The sequence below is a fragment of the Acanthochromis polyacanthus genome, chromosome 9, assembly GCF_021347895.1.
Source record: "Acanthochromis polyacanthus isolate Apoly-LR-REF ecotype Palm Island chromosome 9, KAUST_Apoly_ChrSc, whole genome shotgun sequence".
NCBI classification, from domain to species: domain Eukaryota; kingdom Metazoa; phylum Chordata; class Actinopteri; family Pomacentridae; genus Acanthochromis; species Acanthochromis polyacanthus.
In genome coordinates, this window is record NC_067121.1 from 6,020,094 (window position 1) to 6,037,295 (window position 17,202).

Here is a 17,202-nt window from a genome sequence, read left to right on the forward strand (position 1 = left end):
CCTGAAAAGTCTTAAAAACTGTCTAATAGTCTCACGTTTAATCTGTAAAAATCCTAAATCTCTGTTCTGACAGGATGTTTTTTTGTTGTTTGATTCATTCATGAGCTCAAAACTCAACTTCTAGATGAACTTTTACCCAAAACACACAAAACCTAAAGAAAGCATCACATGAACACAATAATCAAACTTAGTAATTTACTGTCCTCTTCGTATCTAAATGTTCTGACTCTTCCACCTCTGATCCGTTGCAATGAATCACCACTAAAAATAGATAAAAGTAAATTAAACACGCTAACAAAACATTTAAGTTGCATCATTTATTATCAGAACTGACAAAAATCCTCTCTTTTAATATGAAAAATGAAAATTTTTCGTCAGTTTTGCTGAAAAAAAATCAATTTCAGATGTTTTTAGAAGAAGTAATTTAATATTTTACTGTGACGTTTGTTTCTTACAGTAGTTTATTCTTTGGAGTCTTTGTACGTTATTCTTTGGAGTCTTTGTACGTTAAATATTTTGGCAGGTTGGGGGTTAAACTCCACCGTCCTACAGCACCTGAACCGATGATTTTTATGAAGCAGGTGAAGTTTAAACTCTCTGATCCGCTGCTGTCCCGTTTATAACCAGAACCTCCTGCTGCTCCTTTCACTCCTTCATCCATAATTCAGCTGCGACCGTCCGAACACCCGATCCAGGCGATGATGATGAAGATGAAGCTCCAGTTAGAATGAAGACAGGATCGGGTGTCTGTGTGAGAGTTTATAGACGAACAAGGAACGAAAACAGGATTTTATGTTGAGTTTATGCCGCTGTGTTTTCTCTAAAACATATGAAATAAGCACTAATCAGTAATTTAATCCACTGTTGATGGTAACATGAGGATTTTTAGGTCTTCTTCTTCAATTGAAAATAATTTTAGTGAAGATTTCATTGTGTAGATGTGGATTATCCAGAGAATTCTGTTTTTTATTAAATCAAATGCTGAATTCTCACTGTCTGATGTCTCAAAACCGTCGCCGTGAATTTCCAAACTAACCGCCAAACTTCCCGAATTACTCGAACTCCACAGAACTGAAACTCAGTTATAAAAATGTAGAAATAAAATCTATGATCCACCTGTAGATTTGTTTGTTTTTTGAATTTGCCAGTTCATTTACTTGATAACACTTTAAAAATAGCAGTAAAAATGTTTGGCGTTATTTGTGAAATAGTTGCTCGTTTTAAATTTTATGCTACAAACATTAAGGAAAGAAGATGGTTTAATGTTTGTGTTTATAGCATTAAATTTAAATAGAGACTTTAAAAAAAACAATTTTAGATTTGTCTTTGTTTATCACCGAAATAAGAAGTGATTTTTAAAAAAAACACTCTAAAACTAACCATTAATGATGAGGAGTGAAGACAGTTAGTTGTATTTATGTTGTTTTAAACTAAATCTAAACCTTAAATAATATGCTTACATTCTGCATAACTTCTATGGAAACTAGATTAGATTAAATTCTATAAACGGTTCAGCGTGAAACTACTGAAGCACATTTTGAGTGTTTAAATGTTGTTTGAAGGAGATGCTCTGACCTGAGAAGGTTCAGTTTGACTCCAGATGGACTCACTGGTTCTGGTTCTGGTTCCAGGGTGAACGACGTCATCCTGCGGGTCAACGAGGTGGACGTCCGGGACGTGACCCACAGTCGGGCCGTGGAGGCGCTGAAGGAGGCCGGATCTCTGGTGCGGCTGTACGTCCGCCGGAGGAAACCCGTCTCCGAGAAAGTCATGGAGATCAAGCTGGTGAAAGGACCCAAAGGTAGAACCGAACCGCGGAACGCCGCCTCCATGTCCGAGTCGGTTTCAGTCTGAACGCGTCAGCAGCAGGTTCTAAAGAGCAGCTTTCAGTTCAGTGTTCACATCTTTTTTTTTTAAAATCACGAATTTTAATCAATAGTTGTTTAATTTAGAATGTGGATTCATCCGCCGCTGAAAATAGTCCCCAAAACACCGAATGCACACGTTTTTTGTTTTGTCTTTAAGTTTTCTTCGTCCGAAACTGAGACCTATTTTCTATATTTTTGTAGCATATTAACCCCTATTATGTAAATTATTCAGATAAAGTCACATCTAAGATATCACTATAAGGTCTTAACTCCAATATTTAATCTTTCTAGATTGATTTTTAACAGACGTCATGGTCCTTTTTTTTAAATTGAAAAGGACTTTCATGCAACAACTGTTTTAAATGTTCTACAAGAAAATCGTGCTGATTTAAAAAAAACAAAACTTGATTGACGTCTAGATATCGAAAATAGTCGAGTTCAGTCCAGTTTAACTCTGAAATCAGGGCAGTTTCTGGGTGTTTTTTTGCGTCTGTTACCTTTTTCTTCACTGTCGGTTCATTTTTTACTGCGATATCTGATGCAAACAATGAACTTTAAGGACAATGTTTAAATAAGATATGTGAATTAAGTTGATTTTGATGAAATTTCCTGATTTTTAAGCTGAGATTTAAGTTTCTAAAGGAATGACATAACAGACGAATAGTTTAAGGACCATCAGAAAGTTGAAAATCAGACGACTCTTAATGTTTTCACCATTTATGGCTGATCAATGGAGCCATTTTGATGTTTTTTGGGGGGCGTCTGAGGATTAATATGACTGTTAAAATCATTTTTAAGAACCTTTATGTGTCATAAAACATAGAAAATAATGCTTTCATTTTTAAATCGATAATTTCCAAGACAACATAAATGAAAAACCTTCAACCTTGAAGTTTCTCTTTAAGTCCTAGAGGTTGTATGTTGTGGATTAGACTTGTTTCAGCTTCACTATACCGCTGTCATCTGTCCAGAATAACGGGGTTCTTATCAAAGAGTCTCCAGTCTAAAAACCTTCTCCTGCATCAACACTTTGACTAGAAGAACCGATAGATCCAGATGTTCCTCCGTTAGTCGTCCTGGTGTTTTGACTCGTTGGTGAAGGTGACATGAAAGCGTGTCGGCCTCGTTGTCGGATCGTTTCTACTTCCAGAGGAGCTTTAGTGGAATCCCTCCGGGCCTCATGATTATTCAGACAAGGACCTCAGCTCAAGAACAAAGCCTCGCTTTCCTCACATGAGCTTCACGGCGGTTATGAGCTCGTGTTTTCAAAAACGTCCTGCTGTTTGTTCCCATGAAGAGCGTGTTGGACGGATAGAACAGCTGGAGACCAGAGTTCTGTAGCTTCTACGTTTGGGTTTCTACTCTACATTTGTCACTTTCCTCTTTTCTGACAGCACTTTGATGGTCTCGGTTCTGGTGTCTTCACAGGTCTTGGCTTCAGTATAGCAGGCGGAGTCGGGAACCAGCACATCCCGGGCGACAACAGCATCTACGTCACCAAGATCATCGAAGGCGGAGCTGCACATAAAGACGGGAGGCTGCAGATCGGAGACAAATTGCTGGCTGTAAGTTCTCCTCAAACTTTTACCAACATGTTGACTTTGTTTAGGCTTTGGAGACTAAAACCAGTCAGCAGGGTAAAAACATCAACAAACAGCATCGTCTTTAAGAAGTTTTCTGTTAATTAATCAAATAAAACCAACACCAAAAGCATGACTTAAAGTTCTTAATAGCCATTCAGACGAACAGACATTTAACTAAAAGAACATCTGTTTTATTAACTCTCTAATGCTAATTGCCTCAAATAGGGGTCGAGGGAAAATTCTGCTCATTCTTAAATAAAAAATCTCTTTCGGAAACCTTACGAGTTGACTAGTTTAAACACAGGGTGTCATGATCCCGATCGGAGCCAATTAGTGCAAATGTTTGTAATAAATCACCATTTTTAATCAATATTTTTTTATTTATTGTTCAGATTGAGTACAGTGGGTGTTTTTCCTGCGCTGACGTCACTGTTTTATGGTGGAGGTCATTAATGTTGGAGGTCATTTAGTGTGACAGAAGTCTTTGTCATTGTGCCCATTTTCAGCAAAACCCTTGGTTTTGTTTATTTATGAGGTCATAGAGACACATTTTGAGTAATTTTAGATCAAAGTTGAGTCACTTTTCTACAAGATTTACGTCAATTTCTACAAATTTGAGTAAATATGAACAGTTTTGTTGACAGGTTTTGGGTATTTATAGACAAAGTATGAGTAGTTTTAGCATTTTTTTTTTGTGGTTTTGGACACATTTTGTTAAAGTTTTTGTTATTTGACACAAGATTTGAGTCATTTTAGACTAAATCTCAGTAAATTTGGGCAAGTTTCTATTATATTTTGTGACTTGTTTTAGTTTCAGTCATTTTAGGCATATGCCAGAGTAATGTTGATAAAAGGTATTATTTTTGGACAACTTCTGAATTCTTATGGGCGAGTTTTGAGTCTTTTTGAGCAATTTTTTTGTCATTTTGAAGAAATTCTTGAATCATTTCAGACACATTTAATCTTTTTGAACAAGTTTGAGTCATTTTGAACAATCTGTGATGGTTAGGAGACAGCTATGGATCTGAAAACATGTTAAACCTCTACTCTGTCTCTATTTTTCTCTCGGCTGCATTTTAAACGAGGCCTTCAGACCTCAGTGTGCTCTGAGTTTAAATAAAGTTTACCTGGATGAATGGTTTTTGCTCTGAGCTGGTACATGTTGACGTGATGTGTCATCTCTCCAGGTGAACAGTGCTTGCCTGGAGGAGGTGAGCCACGAACACGCCGTCACTGCCTTGAAAAACACTCCAGACGTGGTCTACTTGAAAGTGGCTAAACCCAACAGTGTCTTCATGAACGACAGCTTCGCCCCGCCCGACCTCACCAACTGTGAGTTTCACCTTCTGCACAAACAGTAACACAACAAGAACCAGTACTGTCATTACTGTTGTTTTCCAAACAGTTGTAGGATTATCTATGGCTGCTTCCTAACTTAGCTCCTCGCCATTAGCATAGCCTTAAGAAAAAGAAAAAAAAAAAAAAAATTAGCATAGCCTTAGCTACTGTGAATAACTAATGTCCTGATTTGTGCCGATGGGTGTGCTTCCTGTTTAGTTTTTGTAGATTGTTTCTCTGCTAGAAAGATGTGTCTGTCAGTTAGAAAAATGGTCAAGTAAGTTAAGGACTTTAGAAAAATGTTACGGTTCTCCAGATAGCATTAGCCGCTAGCCTGACAGCAAGCCTCTCAAAGGTAGCCTGAGCGTAGCACCGTCAGCAAAACAACTTCCAGCTGCACTGACACCAAACAGTGAATTATTGTGGCTTTTAATGGCAGTGTTGATTCCAATTTCAGCAGCATCTCCTACCTCACCTTTCAAACACTTAACACCAAATGCTCCCGTCTGTCTTTCTGGGTAAACAATAGCTTTCGATGATTAGCAATGACTTGGAACTGGCAACCAATTGGATAGCGCTGTGGGTGGGAGATTACTGAGACCACAAGGTAGCTGGATTACAGCCAAAGTAGCACATTTAATTTATTTCGCAGTAACTAGCCAATAAAAATTCAATACAAGTAATTATAACAATGCCAAATATCACCCTCAATATTTGTTCAGTATATTTGTTCAGCCAAGTCTTAAAATCAAGCTGTGGTCACCTAGGATGGTGTTTCAGCCCATATCATGTGTCTGTGGGTTGAAACAACAATATCAGCACAAGACGTATGTCTAATGTGCTTAATTTGTGTCCTGAATTAGTCAATTATTGATCAATAATGCTGTTTTTTATTCAGAAAATTATTTAAATTTTGACATCTGTGAGTGCAGACGTAAACAAAGAACTAGTCTTATATTTGCGTCGATACCGATCTGTTCAGATTCGCCTTGATCGGCTCCAGCTGTCCCCAGTAGAAGCAGCTGTTTCTTCTCCTGATGGTAGCTGCAGACTCTCCTCTGGTCACCACCGATGATCGAAGGTTTCATGTTTGTTCCCTGCTGCACTTTGAGCTCATGTTCAGCTTCCAGTCGTCACAAAAACGTCTTTAACTCCTGATGTTGATAACACATCATCACACTGCCTCCTCGGTCGTGACGGTTACAGCTCGGATATGTTGCACCGTGACGAACTCAAACCGGATTAGCAGCTCCTGTTCACATGTCCTGGTTGACTTTGGGGTTTGACCCTGAGTTGAATCCGCTGCAGCATGTCTTTGGTGATGACGATGCCGTTCCCGGTGGCATTCATCAAACAACACGTCTCAAAGTCGAGGCTTTCAAACACATTCAGAGCACGAACCCTGGATCTGTTCCCAACGACTCCCTCGATGAGCCTTAATGTGGAGACACTGAAGGACAAACCGATCCTGAACAGACGAGGGCGGGAGGAACCGGGAGACGAGGATGGAGGCGATCAATCAGTGGACGGATCAATCAGACGCGAGATGATCGTCGGACGGAGGAACCTGAACTCTAATATGACATTGACTGGCTGAGAGTTCGTCCCCATAAAGAGGTTTAAACCACAGCGTGCATTTAGAAACTAATGGAAATGTGTTGGTTTGACACTTTGGCAGATCAAGGTGTTTCATCACATTACCAGTATTTCTTCAATCTGACTGAAAGCGTTCTTATTAGACGGTCCACCTTAACTGTTTACATGGATGTTAAATAACATGAGCCAATGTTTACATGGCTGCACAGCATTTAATCAGTATATGGCTTTTTGACACGAGGCTCTGCAGCGGACAGAAATGGTTGGATTTTACAACCTCCTGAAAAGCTTCGTACCAATTTAGTTCCATAAAGCCTAAAACAAACCAAGAGCAGCTGTGAAGAGACTTGAACAGAAGAAACTCAAGCAGACTGGTGTTGGTTTAAAGCATGTCTGCCAAATGTTCAACAAAGCCGAACAAAAACTGTAGATTTTGAGCTTTAGCAGTAAAATAAATCTACAGGGGAAGCTGTGTTGATTTTCTCAGCATCTAAGAAGGACTGGAAGTATTTTAACAACCGAAGCCTGACTGAACATCTTTGGTCACACTTCCTGCTTCTCTAAAGGCCTGTAATGATTTAGGTGTTTGCTGATCACGTAAAAAACGGATGTGCATGATGTTCTAATGCAAACTGCAAACTGCAAACAGGTTGTTAGAGATTTTGGAGCAGCTCAGGGGTTTCTATGGTGGACTGAAGCATGCTGACCATGTGTTGTGCTTTAAATTCGTTAGTGGACTAATTGCTGAATCTTTAACAGCTTTTGGCTCTGCTCTGGAAACACGTATGAAAATAACGGCGGTATCTTTACCCCTTGGGAAGGTTCCTTCACAGTAGTTCCTGGAACACTAGAGACCACCATCTTAAATTTGGGGAACATTGATAGGAACTTCGAAGGCATGATCTAATCAACCCTTTTAGTCTTTCTAGACCATTTTAAGGCAACATGAACCTCGGTATGTCTTCCAGCCTCTCTTTAGAACCTCTGTCAGGGGTTTGGGTCATTACCAAAAACATTGATGCTACCTCACATCTGCCCCAACTTCCTTTTGATGTTCCCTTAATGTAAGACAACATTTCCCTGTGTAAGGGGCTTGTCCATGAAGAAAGAAAGTTCCAGGAACGTTTTTAAGATCTAATGTTCAGAAACTTTGTAAGTCTAAACGGTTAATTTTACGTTGTTGATAGCGATCTTAGAGAGGGAAAGACAGCTACTGGATGAAGATTTTGAGAAGATATGGTCCACTTAGAGTTTAACCAATCAGAACCAGTTTATTTCCTGGAGTAAGTTCTTTTTTCTACTCGAAAAATGGTTCCACAGTGGGGGTTCTTGTGGTCGAAACAAGGCAAAATTAGAGGAAAGAACGACGAGGATATTGAGAGGAGTAAACAGCTGATGCTTGCTGTCCTCTGAGTTTAAACAATCACCGTCTGGAGTATTTTCAGGACCACTGATGGTTCTTTTTACCCTGGAAGAGATTCTGCAGAGGTTCAAATTGCCATGAAACGACTGCTAAGCTCCTGCATTGAAAGACGATTTAATAAGAACGTGTGAGAACTGACCTGAGATAAAAGAATCACTTAAAAAACGCTGTAAACCATCAGAGCTGTTGGTGTCACAAAGTCGAGCTCTGGTCCCAGGGTGACCTCAGATCCCTTTTCTCTGAAGACCTCGACTCTTCCTCCCAGTTTAACCTCCATGTTATCGTCGTCCTCCTCTGAGACGTGAAGGGTGAGCGGTAAATCCAATCAGCTGCATCCACAGCAGCGATGGAGGAGGAGGGGCGGCAATATCTATAATGACGGCAAAGATCCCGGCCAGAGGTAACGAATGGGAAATAATTCTGTTAAGTGCGCTCGGCCTCCGGGGGGATAACAGCGGTGACGACGGCGCCGTCCCATCATCCCCTGCTCCGGTTATCATATGCTCCAATTGGACAGATTGGATCAGATGAAGTGATCGGATTTAAACATGTCGCTGCCGGTCAAACCTCCGCTTGTCTCTGAAACTGGATTTTTATATTTCAGATCCTCCACAGTTTGGTTTGTTTGCAGCTCGTCGCCTTCAGTGGAAATATTTCTTCTGTTTTCTTAAAAATTAGAGACCAGACCATATTTTATTTTCTGTAAACACAGCAGTACCTTCTGCTCTAATTCTGAAATTTATGTCTGGGATATGACGAGTTTTTGAAAGAATTCCCGAGTAATCAGATGACTAAATTAACTAAGCCAGGGGTGTCAAACATGTGGCCCGCGGGCCAAAACCAGAGGCTCCAGTCCGGTCCTCAAAGTGTAAAAATTCCAGAGAGGACATTAACTGCAGATTTCAAACTTGTAAAACTAGAAATTAAAAATAATTTCTAGACCTAATTTTTAACCTCCTAAAATATTTTATCTGCTTACATTTATTATGAATGATAAAAAACTGAATATTTTGGGGGTTTTGGACACGATATAAGATTCTTTTTGACATTTCATCCACCAAATGATCCGTCAAACACCTGATTTTAAAATTATAAGATAAATAGATCAATTTAATCACAAGTTCCAGTTTACTTTGTTTTATTTGCTGCAGCAGGAACTGACCTTTCTTAGTGTTTTATTTATTTTTCTTCAGTTTCCATCTTTAGAATCAGTTTACTGTGAACTTTAACCTTCGTGTCGTCCTGTGGGTCAAAATTGACGCATTGTAAAGTTTGAAAATGTGGAAAAAGATAAATATTCTCACAGTGAAACTTCTGATGTCCACACTTTCAACTTTTTTTGGGAAATCTTTGAGCATTTTTTTGATGGAAAAAAGAAATGGTAAAATGTTTCTTTAAGAACATTCACAAAAAAATCAACCAAAATCCATCGAATTTCACTGGATTTTGGTTGATTTTTTTATGCGAATGTTCTTAAAGAAAATATTAGAAGTTTACTGATATATATAGAATCACTTTAGATATTTTAAAGATTTTTTGGTAAATTTTTTCTCATTTTTTGAAAATATTTACATGAATTTTCTTGCCAATTTTTTTTAAATAAAACTTGAGGGAAACTTTTAAGGAATTATTGGAATTTTCTTCCTGAAGGTTTGCAAATTTTCAGAAATTTGGGGATTTTTTTTGCTGAATTTTTGAATTTTTTTCAGACAAGGAAACAATATTTTTTGGTGCCTGTAAATGAAGACAACAGGAGGGTTAAAAAAAAAAAGCAAAGTCTGATCCCTGAAACATCAAATCTGTGTGGAGAAACTCTCCATGAAGCTTCCTGTCTGGGTTTCCTCGTGTATCCCATAAACAGTTTGACATCAGCCGGTTGAGGTTTCGACCCCCTCGGCTTCGTCCAATCAGACGGTAACAGGAGCCGGACAGGTGAGCAGCTGAAGCTTCAGGTGGAGAAACTGAAGGAGTCGACCGGTGGCTGCTGTGAGGAGGCTGTTCATCTGTTTGTTGTTGTTTTACGTCTGGACGTTCTGTCTGTCTTCCAGCGTATTCGCAGCATCTGGAGAACCATATCAGCCCCCCCAACTTCCTGGGTCAGCCGCTTCCTCCGCCGGCTTCCTCCGGACGCTACTCGCCGACGCCGAAGAGCATGCTGGGAGACGACGACGTCACGCGGTGAGCACGAAAACACCTCAGATACAGAGATCAGCTCCATATTTAACCTTCTGAACCCAGAAACCTGCAGGAAAGGAAGGTCGCCTTTAATAAAGTCACAAAGATAATCAAAAATCTATCAGCCAGAAGCTGAAAAAACAGAATTAGTTGTTGGATTTTTATAGTTTCTGACCGTCCTTGAAGCAATCGGGTAGTTCTGTCTAAAGAAATAACTGAACTGTGATATTTGTTCACCTACTCATTAAAAAATTCTCCTAAAAAATGAAACCATTTGTCTTAACAGGTTTAATCTTATCTTTACAAAAATCAACTAAACGTCACCATTTATCAGCTAGAAACTGTGAAAAAACTCATTCAATCATCGGATTTTCAACTTGAAGGAATTGTGTCGATAAATTTGTGTGAAAAATCAACCACATTGTGATGTTTTATCAGTTTTAAGTGGTGAGAAAGAAGCTGAAGAAGTTAAATTGTCTGTTTGAGCTGCAGTCATTCTGCCCCCTACTGGTTCAAAGCTGCAGTTACATCTTCATCAGTCCTGCTTTTATTTACAGTCTGTTTGCTGTGAAAACCATCGATCACTTTTCAACTATTGAATCTGTCACCAATAATCGTTTTACAGCATTTTATCAGAAGAAACGTCTAAATTCTCTGATTCCAGCCTCTTAAATGTGAATATTTTCTGTTTTTTACTGAACAAAACAAGACATTTGTCATCTTTGGTTTCGGGAAACACTGATGGACATTTTCTCACATTTTACAATCATCTGTTTCTAAAAAATCAGTCAATCAATCAATGGTGTAAATACTATTTAATAGTAAAAACACAGTTTCATAAACGAAGTGAAATTTTAATCTTCATTCTGCAGCAGGAAAGTTCAGTCCCACCATTGTGTTTTCCATCATCAACTGTTCAGTATCAGTATATTGAACTCTAACTTTATACCTTTTATACTAGAACCCTGTTCAATCATTTATATTTTCCACATTTAGTGCAACATCTAGACTTTCCACATAATAAAGAATCTGCACAATATCAGCGTTTATGTTTCTTGTTTATTTCAATTTTCTGCTGACGTTTCCTACGTTTTTGTATACAGTTTGATTTTATTTTGACTTTTCTGATTTGATATTTTCAGTTCTAATTAAAAGTTTATCTGCTGCCACCGCGGCACAGAAACACAGGACTGATTTTGCTTCCTGCCAGGTCACATGACTCCTAGCTGAGGTCACATGACTCCTAGATGAGGTGACATGGCTCCTAGATGAGGTCACGTGACTCCTAGATGAGGTCACGTGGCTCCTAGCTGAGGTCACGTGGCTCCTAGCTGAGGTCACGTGGCTCCTAGATGAAGTCACGTGACTCCTAGCTGAGGTCACGTGGCTCCTAGCTGAGGTCACGTGACTCCTAGATGAGGTCACGTGACTCCTAGATGAGGTCACGTGACTCCTAGATGAGGTCACGTGGCTCCTAGATGAGGTCACGTGACTCCTAGCTGAGGTCACGTGGCTCCTAGCTGAGGTCACGTGACTCCTAGATGAGGTCACGTGACTCCTAGATGAGGTCACGTGGCTCCTAGATGAGGTCACGTGGCTCCTAGATGAGGTCACGTGGCTCCTAGATGAGGTCACGTGACTCCTAGATGAGGTCACGTGGCTCCTAGATGAGGTCACGTGGCTCCTAGCTGAGGTCACGTGGCTCCTAGATGAGGTCACGTGGCTCCTAGCTGAGGTCACGTGGCTCCTAGCTGAGGTCACGTGGCTCCTAGCTGAGGTCAAGTGGCTCCTAGATGAGGTCACGTGGCTCCTAGATGAGGTCACGTGGCTTCTAGCTGAGGTCACGTGGCTCCTAGCTGAGGTCACGTGGCTCCTAGATGAAGTCACGTGGCTCCTAGCTGAGGTCACGTGGCTCCTAGCTGAGGTCACGTGGCTCCTAGATGAGGTCACGTGGCTCCTAGCTGAGGTCACGTGGCTCCTAGATGAGGTCACGTGGCTCCTAGCTGAGGTCACGTGGCTCCTAGCTGAGGTCAAGTGGCTCCTAGATGAGGTCAAATGGCTCCTAGATGAGGTCACGTGGCTCCTAGCTGAGGTCACGTGGCTCCTAGATGAGGTCACGTGGCTCCTAGATGAGGTCACGTGGCTCCTAGCTGAGGTCACGTGGCTCCTAGATGAGGTCACGTGGCTCCTAGATGAGGTCACGTGACTCCTAGCTGAGGTCACGTGGCTCCTAGCTGAGGTCACGTGGCTCCTAGATGAGGTCACGTGACTCCTAGATGAGGTCACGTGGCTCCTAGATGAGGTCACGTGGCTCCTAGATGAGGTCACGTGGCTCCTAGATGAGGTCACGTGGCTCCTAGCTGAGGTCACGTGGCTCCTAGCTGAGGTCACGTGGCTCCTAGATGAGGTCCCGTGGCTCCTAGCCGAGGTCCCGTGGCTCCTAGCTGAGGTCACGTGGCTCCTAGCTGAGGTCACGTGGCTCCTAGCTGAGGTCAAGTGGCTCCTAGATGAGGTCACGTGGCTCCTAGATGAGGTCACGTGGCTCCTAGATGAGGTCACGTGGCTCCTAGATGAGGTCACGTGGCTCCTAGCTGAGGTCACGTGGCTCCTAGATGAAGTCACGTGGCTCCTAGCTGAGGTCACGTGGCTCCTAGCTGAGGTCACGTGGCTCCTAGATGAGGTCACGTGGCTCCTAGATGAGGTCACGTGGCTCCTAGCTGAGGTCACGTGGCTCCTAGATGAGGTCACGTGGCTCCTAGCTGAGGTCACGTGGCTCCTAGCTGAGGTCACGTGGCTCCTAGCTGAGGTCAAATGGCTCCTAGATGAGGTCAAATGGCTCCTAGATGAGGTCACGTGGCTCCTAGCTGAGGTCACGTGGCTCCTAGATGAGGTCACGTGGCTCCTAGATGAGGTCACGTGGCTCCTAGATGAGGTCACATGGCTCCTGGATGATTGACGGCTCCTTTGGTTCAACAGAGAGCCCCGTAAGGTGGTGCTGCATCGAGGAGCGACCGGACTAGGCTTCAACATCGTGGGCGGAGAAGACGGAGAAGGAATCTTCATCTCCTTCATCCTCGCTGGAGGACCGGCCGACCTCTGTGGAGAGCTGAGGAAGGGAGACCGGCTGGTGTCGGTACGTACAACACAAACACAAACGGATACAAACAGACACACACATCTAAACAAAGGCACACAAACGCAAACAGACAAACAAAAACAAGCACACACCAACAGGTAAACAAACAAGTACAAACTGATAAAAACATGGACACATTGACATAGAAACAGATAACCAAAAACAAATACACAAACACAGATAAACACACAAAAGTAAACACAGACACCACAGTGCTAGTTTTATTGGACTTCATCATTTCCAATAAAGCTTCTTTGAGGTTAAACCTGAGCTAAGAGTCGACATCCAGAGATCTTCAGGACAGATTAGAACAACAGAAATGTTCTCAAAGCAACATTCAACAGCGTTTATCTAACGAGTTGTGGAGGCGTCAGAAGATTTATTTGTTATTAAACAAATGTTGGGACAAAAGTTTCGGATTTGACTCGTTTCTTTATAAAACTTTCCCACCGTGATGCGAAGGAAGAACGTTCTGAGTGTTTTCTCAGACGTTTACAGAACTTTATCGGACCTTTAACCCTCGTGTCGTCCCACGGGTGAAAACTGACCCGCTTTAAAGTCTGAAAATGTGGGAAAAATAAATATGTATTCACAGTGAAACTTCTGATGTCCACATTTTCAACGTTTTTGGGAAATTTTTGAACATTTTTTGGTGGAAAAAAAAATTGTTAAAAAAAGTTTCTTTAAGAATATTCACATAAAAATCAACCAAAATCCAGCGAAATTCGCTGGATTTTGGTTGATTTTTATGTGAATGTTCTTAAAGAAAATGCTCAGTTTTTGAAAATATTTACAAAAGTTTTTTGTCACATTTGAGGGATTTTCTTAAATACTTATGTTGATGTTTTTCAGACAGGGAAACAATAATTTTGGCGCCTGTAAATGAGGACAACAGGAGGGTTAAGAAGAACTTTCTCCTGTTTTTAGAACAATAAACACAAGTTTGAAGTCCATGAAGGATAAAATCTGTTCAAATGTTCTGTCAGTTTATTTATGTACGACTGAAACTAGAAGATGGAAACAAACTAAGCTGCTCGTGTTCTTCAGGTTTTCTGACATTCTTTTTTGTGTTTCAGGTGAACGGAGTCGACCTCCGTAACGCCACGCATGAACAGGCGGCCGCCGCCCTGAAGAACGCCGGTCAGACAGTGACCATCATCGCCCACTACAGGCCGGAGGGTGAGAAGTTTACAGGATCAGGAGGAAAAACTGGTGTTGGAGGATCAAAAGTCGCCTTAAATATTTAATTTAATGAGTTTGAACACAGGATTGAATCAGATTCATCTGAAAACTGAAGCAGATCTTTAAGAACCTGCTGCTGAAGCTGAAACTAGCTGGAGGTTTTCAGGTTCTTTGCAGATTTTCCTCCATTTAAATCAAATGTTGTTGAGCTGAGAACTTAGAATTTACTGAAGTTTAAACCTCAAACTTCACGACTTCAAAAAATTATGATAATATTGAGTTTACACTGAAGAAATATTTTTAGCAAAACTGTCGATTCTTTAACTTTCGAGGCTGAAATCAAGATATTTTTGAAGAGTTTCTGTATTTTCGGTTAATAAAACAAGACAAAAATAGTTGTTTTACAATAAGAATAAATAATAATAACGTTACCTTTATTATAAAATCTTTTACTGCCAGCGTTTGAAGTTTCTCTTGTGTAAAAATGATCCGTTTTAAATCATTTAAGTTATTATTTGTTTACATATTTGTGTTAAAGTGTTTGATTTGCTGATTTAAAACTTTTTGTTCAGTTTTTTTCTCTAAAAGTAACAACAGAAACAAACAAACACCATTCAGATGGTCTGGTTAAGGGTCTGGTTAAGAGGCTGGAATCAGGATGTTTTGGCCGAGAATCTGGATTTTTGGTTAAAAAAAACACTAAAATAGTTAATTTGTTATGAAACAAACTTTAACTGTTAACATTAGAAGTTTCTCTTTTGTAAAAACTTGTTTTATTTGTTAAAATGAGTCAAATAAACAGATAAAGCTGCAGTTTTCTGTTTTCCTTCAGACTTAAATAATATTCTAAAATCTTTCTGTGATGTTGAACCTTTTTATAATAATAATTTTATTACATTTTTCTCGTCGCTGCAGAATACAGTCGGTTCGAGGCGAAGATTCACGATCTGAGAGAACAGATGATGAACAGCAGCATCAGTTCAGGATCCGGGTCTCTGAGGACGAGTCAGAAAAGGTCGCTGTACGTCAGGTAAGACTCTGGAGGATTCGTTTATAGTTATTTATTTATTGTTTATGTTTATTGATTATATTAAAGCTGCTTTATGTGGAAGGCTTCACATTAGGACCACAGAACTAAAATAATGGTTTTATTTTTGACTAAAAAATGACAGAAAACTAAATAAAATGTTTGTTTTATTGAAATGATGTGACCTGTTAACTGTCTCTTGTTATAGAAAAATAAAGATTCTTTAGCTCAATCAGACTTTTAGTGAAAAAAATTAAAAACAGAATTTAATTGAATCAAAGACACAAAAAATACAATTCGTCTAAAAAAACTAACAATCCTTAACAAATAATTGAAATAAATGGTTTCACTGAGCTCAGTGTGTCAGGAGTAAAAAAAAAATTCAAGCTTTACTGACTTTTTTTTTTGATTAAATAGAAACACGAAATATAAAACTAGAAAAATTAAAGAAACACTAAAAATATAGTTAATTAAATAAAATTAAGTAGTTACATAAAATTACACAAAAATCATTTAATATACTTTAGAACATTTTAAATCCCTTATCTTACTCATTTTAACTAATTAGATTATAAATTCAATTAAATTAATTTAATTATTTTGTGAAAAATCTGTATTTGCACTGAAATAATTCATTTTGATTTTTTATTTTAAAAAGAGTAATTTTTGTTTATTTTTTCCTTTGTATTATATTTATATTGTAATTAACATTAAAACAAAAGTAATAAAATACAGCTGATCAAATATTTAGAAAAAATATTAAAAAGTCACAACAAATATTCACATTGCAAAGTTACTCGTGTTAGGAGTAGGGATGGGAATTTCGACTAATTTCCCCACCAACTAGTCTCAAATTTTATTTTCAACTAGTCGACTAGTCTATAAAGCCACATAATGACAGTGAAGAAACATTTTCATTTATATCCCGTTCCGTAAGTCTGGATGGGATCTGTAGTGACTTTGCGCATGCGCAATTCATCTGCTGTCTGGCTGCAGAGTGATCAGACACTGGGACTGCTGTGGGGTTACTGCACTGACAGCCTGTGCTTTGGGAGGGGGAGGAGCTCACAGCAGCACCTGCTGCTTGTTGAGGACAGTAACTGCAGAATGATCCAAGTTTTCCTGTCAGAGTCTCCAAAACGGCAGAAAAAGTCGCTAGATTTGTCGCTAGTCGCTTTTGACCAAAAAGTCGCTGCTTTGGAAAGTCGCTAGATTTAGCGAGAAAGTCACTAAGTTGGCAACACTGGTTTCTGCTTACACAGCCGACCTTGTTGTCATCTGCTGCGTCAAAATACTGCCAAACGGTGCTGATTTTCTTACGCGGGAGCGTCGCCATCTTCCCACTTTACCTTTCCAAACTTTCTTCCACAAACTGTGTGGCCCCGCCCCCTGCTACCTGTGAGGGGAGGAGGAGCGATTCTCTCCCTGCTCAGCATGTTTACAAAGAAGCCGAGGCACGAAGAACAAGGAGCATGATGCTTAATGCAGCGTTTAACCAACTAGTAAAGTACTAAATGTTTAATAAATGAGTAGGCGGTTAAACGATTAAACGCCCACATCCCTAGTTAGGAGTGAAAAATGTTATTTAATTAAATAAATTCAGTTAAATAATTAGTTAAGTTTATTTTTTGCTCAAAAAATTCTACATCAGTGTTTGATTTATTGATTTAAAAAGTTTTATTGACTTTGTTTTTCTGTTGCAAAATACAAATAGCAGCAAAACAGTGTTGTTGCTGTCCTGATAAGTTAAATAAAGTTTGAGTTGAACTGTTTGTGTGTATAAATAAAGTGACACTAAAAATGTGATGAAATAAACAACGTTAATTGGAGAATTACAAAATATACTGAAATTAATTTTTTAAAATCAATTTAAA

At 39.7% G+C, this 17,202-nt stretch overlaps 1 protein-coding gene across 19 annotated transcripts in view; it reads left to right on the forward strand.

Annotated features, from left to right (window-relative positions):
• Positions 1-17,202, forward strand: part of dlg1b (discs large MAGUK scaffold protein 1b) — a 156,438-nt gene that overhangs the window by 123,666 nt on the left and 15,570 nt on the right. For all 19 annotated transcript variants that reach the window (XM_051953004.1, XM_051953005.1, XM_051953008.1 and 16 more), the window contains 7 exons: positions 1,632-1,801; positions 3,297-3,433; positions 4,639-4,783; positions 9,857-9,986; positions 12,960-13,116; positions 14,196-14,298; positions 15,217-15,331. In XM_051953004.1, coding sequence (XP_051808964.1) covers positions 1,632-1,801; positions 3,297-3,433; positions 4,639-4,783; positions 9,857-9,986; positions 12,960-13,116; positions 14,196-14,298; positions 15,217-15,331 — 957 coding nt within the window. The remainder of the gene's footprint in view (positions 1-1,631; positions 1,802-3,296; positions 3,434-4,638; positions 4,784-9,856; positions 9,987-12,959; positions 13,117-14,195; positions 14,299-15,216; positions 15,332-17,202) is intronic.